The sequence below is a fragment of the Symphalangus syndactylus genome, chromosome 4, assembly GCF_028878055.3.
Source record: "Symphalangus syndactylus isolate Jambi chromosome 4, NHGRI_mSymSyn1-v2.1_pri, whole genome shotgun sequence".
Classification (NCBI taxonomy): Eukaryota; Metazoa; Chordata; class Mammalia; order Primates; family Hylobatidae; genus Symphalangus; species Symphalangus syndactylus.
The window spans coordinates 127,918,298-127,929,359 of NC_072426.2; the positions used below are offsets into that span (position 1 = coordinate 127,918,298).

General features: G+C 35.0%; 1 protein-coding gene across 7 annotated transcripts; it reads left to right on the forward strand.

Annotated features, from left to right (window-relative positions):
• Nucleotides 1-1,681: 1,681 nt before the first annotated feature.
• On the forward strand, nucleotides 1,682-9,411 carry FGB (fibrinogen beta chain). 7 transcript variants are annotated; one of them, XM_055276196.2, is made up of 8 exons: nucleotides 1,682-1,795; nucleotides 4,459-4,650; nucleotides 5,141-5,324; nucleotides 6,248-6,475; nucleotides 7,036-7,149; nucleotides 7,843-7,968; nucleotides 8,177-8,462; nucleotides 9,078-9,411. In XM_055276196.2, exons 1-8 carry the CDS (start codon nucleotides 1,682-1,684, stop codon nucleotides 9,307-9,309), a joined length of 1,476 nt encoding a protein of 491 aa, XP_055132171.1. In that variant the 3' UTR covers nucleotides 9,310-9,411. The 7 variants fall into 7 exon arrangements, with proteins under 7 accessions (XP_055132171.1, XP_055132176.1, XP_055132173.1 ...); XM_055276201.2 differs by having other exon boundaries at nucleotides 9,276-9,411; XM_055276198.2 differs by having other exon boundaries at nucleotides 8,177-8,438.
• The last annotated feature ends 1,651 nt before the right edge of the window (nucleotides 9,412-11,062 follow it).

Consider the following 11,062-nt stretch of genomic DNA (forward strand, 5'->3'; position numbering starts at 1 on the left):
CTTCTGAAAGTTAAATGATGATTCTATTATTAGTTGATCAAACATCAGTCATTGAAAATGTACTAATATGTTACCACAAAAGAAAAAAAAAGGTTAGAGTTTTCTTAACAGATAATTCTTTTTAAATCTGTAAGAATCTGTACATCACTAAAATAAAATCCTGTCCAGATTATTAAAATAAACTTTGTTATCAGTTATATTTTCATGGGAAATATTCCTGTATATATTTTAATTAATATCCACATAGATATTTGCTTTTTCTGTCGGATCATATATCCCTTTAAGAAACATTAAAGCTAAAGAAAAAAATCTTAAAATATAATATTTACTCATTGCTAATAAAGGGAACACAAATTTGGAAAGACTCAAGTGAATATTTTTTCTTAATTTAAACTGAGTTCTTTGTCTCTATTAAGCTAAGTTAAAAGAATTTGGGAGGACAACCTATGCTACCAAGAGAATAATTTGTTTCTAGGAATCTGAGTTAAAAGAATTTGGGAATGCAATCTCTGCTACCTAGAGAAGAAAGAAATGTAATGGGTCCCACACCATTCTCAGGACTCTGTTTCAAAGCATTGTTTCAATACTCTGCTGATCCAAACCCTGATAACCTGCTATCTTTTTAATAAAATAATTTTTAAATTTAATGAGAATGTTTCACTTTCCATACAAAAAACAGAAAAATGCTTTGAATCAATGCACATACTGGGATTTGGATTACTGACTGGTGTTCTTATTGATTCTTGTAGGAGTTATTAATCCTGATTGCAACACACAAGTGAACAGACAAGAGAGATAAATTTTGTGGATTGTGGGAAATGAAGGAAAATGGGCCTCATTTAGTCTGTGAGCATACTAATTGAAATAGATGTATGAAGACTTCACCAATGTTAAAATAACATTGTTTTTATAAATCATATGATATAAACTATATAACAATAAAATAGAATGTTAAACATGTATTTAATCATCATCATAATTTTGATTCAGAAATCTATAATTTATTAGTTATCTTAATAGTGTTTAGAATTTGTTGAACATTTTACCATATGTGAATTAAGGACAAAATACAAAAGCTGTTCAGCACAAAAAAAAGGTCTTTCTGATGTTTATCTTTCATAGAATAGAATATGAATTTGTTATTTTGTTATTTTGATTAATGTCTAAAACAAAAGATAAACACATTATGATATAACATTACTATTGATTTTAATGGCCCCTTTTGAAATAGAATTATGTGATTGTTACAAAACATAAGCATTTATGGTATATCATTAATGAGTCACGATTTTAGTGGTTGCCTTGTGAGTAGGTCAAATTTACTAAACTTAGATTTGTTTTCTCACATATTCTTTGGGAGCTTGTGTAGTTTCCACATTAATTTACCAGAAATAAGATACACATCGGTCTTTGAGGAATGTCCTAACTTTCCATTATTTTGTCCAATTAAATGAACTGAAGAAATTTAATGCTTCTAAACTAGACCAACAGAGAATAATAGTTGTATGACAAGTAAATAAGTTTTGCTGGGAAGATGTTGCTTAAGTAATAAAATGGTTCAGCCAACAAGTGAACCAAAAATTAAATATTAACTAAGAAAAGGTAACCATTTCTAAAGTCATTCCTAGCAGAGGACTCAGATATATATATATAGGATTGAAGATCTCTCAGTTAAGTCTACATGAAAAGGATGGTTTCTTGGAGCTTCCACAAACTTAAAACCATGAAACATCTATTATTGCTACTATTGTGTGTTTTTCTAGTTAAGTCCCAAGGTGTCAACGACAATGAGGAGGTGAATTTTTTAAAGCATTATTATATTATTAATAGTATTATTAATATAAGATGTAACATAATCATATTATGTGCTTATTTTAATGAAATTAGCATTGCTTATAGCTATGAAATTGAATTGTTAACCTCTGACTTACTGTTTTTAAAGAATGTTTCATAGTATTTCTTATATAAAAACAAAGTAATTTCTTGTTTTCTAATTTATCACCTTTGTTTTCTCAAGATGATGGCTTAGCTAATGTAAGATGTGTTTTTCTCACTTGCTATCCTGAGTAGTGTGATTTTCATTTACTTCTAGCAATACAGGATTACAATTAAGAGGACAAGATCTGAAAATCTCACAAACTATAAAATAATAAAAGAGCAGTATTTTAAAACAAAAAAAGCTGGTCGTAGGTAGATTGTTCTTTGGTGAAGAAAGGTAATATATATTGTTACTGAGATTACTATTTATAAAAATTATAACTAAGCCTAAAAGCAAAATACATCAAGTGCAATGATAGAAAATGAAATATTGCTTTTTTCAGATGAAAAATTTAAATTAGAGTTAGTGTGTATTGTTATTATTAATAGTTATGAAACACGGTTCAGTCTAATTTATTTATTTGTAGAACAGTTTTTCCTCAGCTATTATTTTTGCTGACTTATTGCTGTTAATTTGCAGTTACTAAAAATACAGAAATGCATTTAGGACAATGAATATTTAAGAAATTTAAATTTTATCATCAAAGGTATCATGGCCAAATTTCTTGCATATAGCGTAGTATCATTAAACTAAAAATAAGAATGCACAATAATATTTAAATGAAGTGATTCATTTTGGATCATTATTGAGTTTCGGGGAACTTAAGTGTTGTACTTCTCAGACTCTACATGTAAGAACATATAGTTAATCTGGTTGTATGTGTAAAAACACATGATTAATCTGGTTAAGTCTGGTTAATCATATTAGGTAAGAAAAATGTAAAGAATGTGTAAGACTAAATTTTTGTAAAGTACTCTGCAAAGCACTTTCACATTTCTGCTTATCAACTAAATCTCACAGAGACAGTTTAGTAGTTTAGGCTTCAAAATGAATTTTGATTATTCAACAAGTGGCCTTCATAATTTCTTTAAGTGTTTTTAAGTATATAATTTCTTTAAATATTTTTTAAAATTTCCTTTTCTCTAGTAAAGTCAGACCATCCATGCTACCTCTCTAGTGGTGCTCTGAAATAAAAAGAAAATAGTTTTCTCCTGTTACAATTTTATTTGTAACAAACAGATGAATCACATTTCTTAAAATTTGTTTTAGAGAAGGTAAGCTCTGACTAGGACCATGCCTTCAATGTGAAATATGTACATATCCTCCAAATCTTTACATATTAAGAATGTATATAGTCAACTGGTTAAACAGGAAAATCTGGAACCAGCCTGGCTAGGTTTTAATCCTAGCACCATCCTACTAAATGTTAAATAATATTATAACCTAATGAATAAGTGACAATACGATTCCAAATAGAGTTCATCTGATGACTTCTACACTCACAAAATTGCAAGAGAGCTCAGTTGTTGCTCAGTTGTTCCAAATCATGTCGTTTGTTAATTTGTAATTAAGCTCCAAAGGATGTAGCTACTGACAAAAAAAAGTAAGAGAATGTAGTTAATCCAAATCAAAGCTTTCCTATTGCAATGCATATTTTCTGCTTCATTATCTTTTAATATAATATTTTAAGTTAGCAAGTCATTTTAATTATAATGCACAAGCCTTGAGAATTGTTTTAAATGTGAGAAAATCATAGTGTTTGATAAAGAAATCATGTAAGAAATTTCAAGATAATGGTTTAACCAATAATTTTGTTGATAGAAGATAAGACTAAAAGTGAAAGCAGCGGAGAGGACACTTGAACTGTAGTACTTGTTATGTGTGATTCCAATAAAAATAATAATGAGCACTTATTATTGCCAAGTACTGTTCTGAGGGTACCATACGCAATAAGTTATTTAATCCTTACAATAATCTTGTAATGCAGATTCAAACTATCATTACGCTTATTTTACAGATGAGAAAACTGGGGCACAGATAAAGCAACTTGCCCAAGGTCCCATAGCTGTAAGTCAACCCTATGGTCAAGACTTACAAGTATCCAAGCTCCAGAGTACCTTATGAGGGTCAAAGATTGTCTTATTACAAATAAATTCCAAGTAGAATCAACCTTTAATAAGTCTTTAATGTCTCTTAAATATGTTTGTATAGGAGTCTAATCATCAATTCACAAAAATGAAAGTAGGGAAATGATTAACAATAATCATAGGAATCTAACAATCCAAGTGGCTTGAGAATATTCGTTCTTCTTGACAGTATAGATTCCTTACAATTTTGTAAGTTCCAATGTATGTTTTAGGAATATGAGGTCATTACTATTCATAATCTGATACAGCTTTATCCTGAGGCCTCTCTTTAAAAACTACACTGCATCATAGCTTTTTTGTGCAGTTGGTCTTTCCACTGTTACTGAACAGTAAGCAACTTACAGATTCACTATCACCAACCAGCCAGTTGATGGATCTTAAGCAAATCATCAAGCTTGTGATAACCTAAATTATAAAATGAGGGTGTTGGAATAGTTACATTCCAAATCTTCTATAACACTCTGCATTATATTTCTGCCTCATTCCTTGTAGGGTCTCTTTGGTGCCCGTGGTCATCGACCCCTCGACAAGAAGAGAGAAGAGGCTCCCATCCTGAGGCCTGCCCCACCACCCATCAGTGGAGGTGGCTATCGGGCTCGTCCAGCCAAAGCAGCTGCCACTCAAACGAAAGTAGAAAGAAAAGCCCCTGATGCTGGAGGCTGTCTTCATGCTGACCCAGACCTGGTGGGTGCACTGATGTTTCTTGCAGTGGTGGCTCTCTCATGCAGAGAAAGCCTGTAGTCATGGCAGTCTCCTAATGTTTCACTGACCCACATTACCATCACTGTTATTTTGTTTGTTTATTTTGGAAATAAAATTCAAAACATAAACATATCGGGCCTTTGGTTTAGGCTTTCTTTCTTGTTTTCTTTGGTCTGGGCCCCAAATTACAAATTAGGATATGTGGGTGCCACCTTTCCATTTGTATTTTGCCCACTGCCTTTGTTCAGTTGGTAAAATTTTCATAGCCCAATTATATTTTTTCTGTGGTAAGGAATATTTTAAATCTCTATGAGAGTATGATGATGACTTTCGAATTTCTGGTCTTACAGAAAACCAAATAATAAATTTTTATGTTGGCTAATCATATCGCTGAATTTTCCTATGTGCTATTTTAACAAATGTCCATGATCCAAATCCTTCAGCTAATGCCTGCTATTTTCTTTGTTTTTAGGGGGTGTTGTGTCCTACAGGATGTCAGTTGCAAGAGGCTTTGCTACAACAGGAAAGGCCAATCCGAAATAGTGTTGATGAGTTACATAACAATGTGGAAGCTGTTTCCCAGACCTCCTCTTCTACCTTTCAGTACATGTATTTGCTGAAAGACCTGTGGCAAAAGAGGCAGAAGCAAGTAAAAGGTAGATATACTTGTGCTTTCCATTTGATTTTCAGCTATAAAATTGGAACCGTTAGACTGCCACGAGAATGCATGGTTGTGAGAAGATGAACATTTCTGGGTTAGTTGAATAGCATTCATACTGCTTTTGGGCACCTTCCCCTGCAACTTGCCAGATAAGCACTATTCAGCTCTTATTCCCAGTCTGACATCAGCAAGTATGATTTTCTATGAAAAATTCTACTATGACTCCTTATTTTAAGTATACAAGAAACTTGTGACTCAGAAGATAATATTTACAGAGTGGAAAAAAAAACCCTAGCATTTATAGTTTTAACATTTGAGGTATTGAATGAGAGAGTTATCCATAATATATTCAATTGTATTGTGGATAATGACACCTAATTTGTGAATCTTGAGGTCAGAATGTTGAGTGCTGTTGACTTGGTGGTCAGGAAACAGCTAGTGCGTGAGCCCGGCACAGGCATCTCAGTGAGTAGCATACCCACAGATGGAAATTTTTCAAAGAAATCAAAGGAATCATGACATCTTATAAATTTCAAGGTTCTGCTATACTTATGTGAAATGGATAAATAAATCAGGCATATCCACTCTATAAGATTGAACTTCTCAGATGGAAGACCCCAATACTGCTTTCTCCTCTTTTCCCTCACCAAAGAAATAAACAACCTATTTCATTCATTACCGGACACAATCTTTAGCTTATACCTATGGTAAATTACTAGTATGGTAGTTAGGATTTATGTTAATTTGTATATGTCATGGGCCAAATAATTTCCCCTAAATATGACTGTATATCATAACTGCTTGGTGGTAGCTCAGTGTTTAATAATTTATTCTCAGAAAATCAAAATTGTATAGTTAAATACATTAGTTCTATGAGGCAAAAATGCTGACTATTTCTACATAATTTCATTTTTCCAGATAATGAAAATGTAGTCAATGAGTACTCCTCAGAACTGGAAAAGCACCAATTATATATAGATGAGACTGTGAATAGTAATATCCCAACTAACCTTCGTGTGCTTCGTTCAATCCTGGAAAACCTGAGAAGCAAAATACAAAAGTTAGAATCTGATGTCTCAGCTCAAATGGAATATTGTCGCACCCCATGCACTGTCAGTTGCAATATTCCTGTGGTGTCTGGCAAAGGTAACTGATTCATAAACATATTTTTAGAGAGTTCCAGAAGAACTCACACACCAAAAATAAGAGAACAACAACAACAACAAAAATGTTGAGTGGATTTTCCCAACAGATCATGATGACGTTACAGTATATCACAAAAATATCCTTAGCCGGTTGTGTTTTGGACCAGCCTGGTGCATTTGCTGGTTTTGATGAGCAGGACGGGGCACAGGTAGTCCCAGGGGTGGCTGATGTGTGCATCTGCATACTGGCTTGAACAGATGGCAGAACCACAGACAGATGTAGAAGTTTCTCCATCTTGTGTGTTCTGGGAGATCATGGATATTCCAGGACACAAAAGGTGGAGAAGAGCTTTTTTCATCCTCTTAGCAGATAAACGTCCTCAAAACTGGGTTGGACTTACTAAAGTAAAATGAAAATCGAGTATTTGCTATATTATTCTCAAAGGCCTATAATAAAACACTCCTTAGTAACTTATGTAATGTTATTTTAAAGAATTGGTGACTAAATACAAAGAAATTATGTCATAAACCCCTGAACATAATGTTGTCTTACATTTGCAGAATGTGAGGAAATTATCAGGAAAGGAGGTGAAACATCTGAAATGTATCTCATTCAACCCGACAGTTCTGTCAAACCGTATAGAGTATACTGTGATATGAACACAGAAAATGGAGGTAAGCTTTTGACAGTTGTTGACCTGTTGATCTGTAATTATTTGGATATCATAAAATGCCAGGAAACAAGGCCAGGTGTGGTGGCTCATGCCTGTAATTCCAGCACCTTGGGAGGCCAAATTGAGCTGATTGCCTGAGCCTAGGAGTTTGAAACTAGCCTGGACAACATAATGAGACCCTACCTCTACAAAAAAAATAGCAAAAAAAAAAAAAAAAAAAAAAAAGAGAATCAGCTGGGTTGGTAGTATGTGCCTGTAGTCCCAGCTATCCAGGAGGCTGAGATGGGAGATCACCTGAGCCCACAACCTGGAGGCTTGATCATGCTACTGCGCTGTAGCCTGGGCAACAGAGGATAGTGAGATCCTGTCTCAAAAAAAAATTAATTAAAAAGCCAGGAAACAAGACTTAGCTCTAACATCTAACATAGCTGACAATGAGTAATTTGATTTGGAATTCAACCTGATATTTAAAAAGTTATAAAATGTCTATAATTCACAATTTGGGGTAAGATAAAGCACTTGCAGTTTCCAAAGATTTTACATGTTTTCCTCTCATATTTATTTCCTTATTGTATCTATTTTAGAGCACCAAATATATAATAAATGGAATGGACAGGAGATTCAGATATTCTTTTCAAAGTGACATTATTTGCTGTTGGTTAATATATGCTCTTTTTGCTTCTGTCAACCAAAGGATGGACAGTGATTCAGAACCGTCAAGATGGTAGTGTTGACTTTGGCAGGAAATGGGATCCATATAAACAGGGATTTGGAAATGTTGCAACCAACACAGATGGGAAGAATTACTGTGGCCTACCAGGTAACAAACAGGCATGCAAAATAAAATCATTCTATTTGAAATGGGATTTTTTTTTTCATTAAAAAACATACATTGTTGGAAGCCTGTTTTAGGCAGTTAAGAGGAGTTTCCTGACAAAAATGTGGAAGCTAAAGATAAGGGAAGAAAGGCAGTTTTTAGTTTCCCAAAATTTTATTTTTGGTGAGATTTTATTTTGTTTTTCTTTTAGGTGAGTATTGGCTTGGAAATGATAAAATTAGCCAGCTTACCAGGATGGGACCCACAGAACTTTTGATAGAAATGGAGGACTGGAAAGGAGACAAGGTAAAGGCTCACTATGGAGGATTCACTGTACAGAATGAGGCCAACAAATACCAGATCTCAGTGAACAAATATAGAGGAACAGCCGGCAATGCCCTCATGGATGGAGCATCTCAGCTGATGGGAGAAAACAGGACCATGACCATTCACAATGGCATGTTCTTCAGCACGTACGACAGAGACAATGATGGCTGGTATGTGTGGCACTCTTTGCTCCTGCTTTAAAAATCCCACTAATATCGTTACTCAGAATTGTTAACAATATTTTTAATAGCTACCACTTCCTGGGCACTGTCAGCCACTGCACTAAACTCTTTATGCATCACTCGAAAGCATTTCAACTATAAGGTAGACATTCTTATTCTCATTTTACAGATGAGATTTAGAGAGATTACGTGATTTGTCTGATGTCACACAACTACCCAGAGATAGAACTAGAATTTGAGCACAGTTACTTTCTGAGTAATGAGCACTTAGATAAATACCTATATCTCTATATTCTAAAGCGTGTGTGAAAACTTTCATTTTCATTTCCAGGGTTCTCTGATATTAAGGGTTGTAAAAGCTATTATTCCAGTATAAAGTAACCAACACAGTCCCTAGATAGATTGGCCACAAAGGCCCAGTTCTCTCTCTTTCTTGCTATAGGGCACAGGAGGTCTTTGGTGTATTAGTGTGACTCTATGTATAGCACCCAAAGGAAAGAGTACTGTGCACACGAGTGTAGCACTCTTTTATGGGTAATCTGCAAAACGTAACTTGACCACCGTAGTTCTGTTTCTAATAACGCCAAACACATTTTCTTTCAGGGTAACAACAGATCCCAGAAAACAGTGTTCTAAAGAAGACGGTGGTGGATGGTGGTATAATAGATGTCATGCAGCCAATCCAAACGGCAGATACTACTGGGGTGGACAGTACACCTGGGACATGGCAAAGCATGGCACAGATGATGGTGTAGTATGGATGAATTGGAAGGGGTCATGGTACTCAATGAAGAAGATGAGTATGAAGATCAGGCCCTTCTTCCCACAGCAATAGTCCCCAATACGTAGATTTTTGCTCTTCTATATGTGACAACATTTTTGTACATTATGTTATTGGAATTTTCTTTCATACATTATATTCCTCTAAAACTCTCAAGCAGATGTGAGTGTGACTTTTTGAAAAAAGTATAGGATAAATTACATTAAAATAGCACATGATTTTCTTTTGTTTTCTTCATTTCTCTTGCTTACCAAGAAGTAACAAAAGTATGGTTTTGACAGAGTCGGTGTCATAATTTCAGTTCTAGTTGATTGCAAGAAGTTTCAAATAAGGAAGAGGGGTCTTTTATCCTTGTTGTAGGAAAACCATGAGGGAAAGGAAAAACTGATGTTTGAAAGTCCACTTTTAAAACTATATTTATTTATGTAAGATCTGTCAAAGAAAACTCCCAAAAAGATTTATTAATTAGACCAGACTCTGTTGCAGTAAGGTAATGTTTCCTTGTTTTGTAATCCACACATTCAATGAGTTAGGCTTTGCACTCGTAAGGAAGGAGAAGTGTTCACAACCTCAAATAGCTAATAAACCGGTCTTGAATATTTGAAGATTTAAAATCTGACTCTAGGCCGGGCACGGTGGCTGATGACTATAATCCCAACACTTTGGGAGGCCAAGGCGGGCGGTCACAAGGTCAGGAGTTCAAGAGCAGCCTGACCAATATGGTGAAACCCCGTCTCTACTAAAAATACAAAACTTAGCCGGGCGTGGTGGCGGGTGCCTGTAGTCCCAGCTATTTGGGAGGCTGAGGCAGGAGAATCGCTTGAACCTGTGAGGCGGAGGTTGCACTGAGCCAAGATCTCAACACTGCACTCCAGCCTGGGCAACAGTGTGAGACTCCGTCTCCAAAAAAAAAAAAAAAAAAAATCTGACTCTATACCATGGAACAGCCACCACTCTGCCGCTTAAATAGACATCAGGATCAGAGATTCCAAGAGGACAATCTGGATCAAGTCTTCACCAAGTGTTTTTTAAGGGAAATAATGAAATAGGGAGCAGAATGTGCCTATTGCCCATAGAAATGAGGTCTATTCTTGTCCTCAATTAGGCTTTTCTTTCATAGTTACACCAGAACTGAAGTAAAAGTGGTTTTTCTGTTCTTTCTACTTCTCCCTATGAAATGGGCATATCATCTCAACACTTCACTCCATCTCCCCATGGGCAACCTTATGACCCTACATCCTCCACCCCTAATGTATCATCATTGCCACTCATTTTTATGGTACTTATTGTTCTTAAGCTTATCCTCTTAATCTTTGCATGTAAGCAAATCTCATTAATTTCTATCTTGGAAATGCTACTACTCTCTTTAATTACTCATCATATCCAACTTTAACTTTTGACCTGGTTTCTCTGCCACAAGTTCTGTCCCACTGGAGCTCATACTCACCTACTGCTTTGCCGTCACATTTAACAGAAAACTCTTATCAAGTTACTTTCCTGCTTAACATTAGCTCCTTCCTATCTATATCCAAATTTCTTAAATACAAATTTTTTAGTTGGAGTAAAAATGGTCCCAGTACCATTTCCTGTTCCCAGTACCATTTCCTGTTCCCTTCACTATAACCTACATTTTTGTCACATTAAGTTTTTTGCCATTCCGAGACAGGTCAGGCCCTTTAAAAATTTCAACAGCTTTATTGAGATATAATTGATATAATAAAAAAATCCTGCAAATATGTCATGCTGGAGCCCTATTGATTCCAACAGGGATGGCACCGTGTCCAAGAAGAGACCCAGAGCCAGTGAA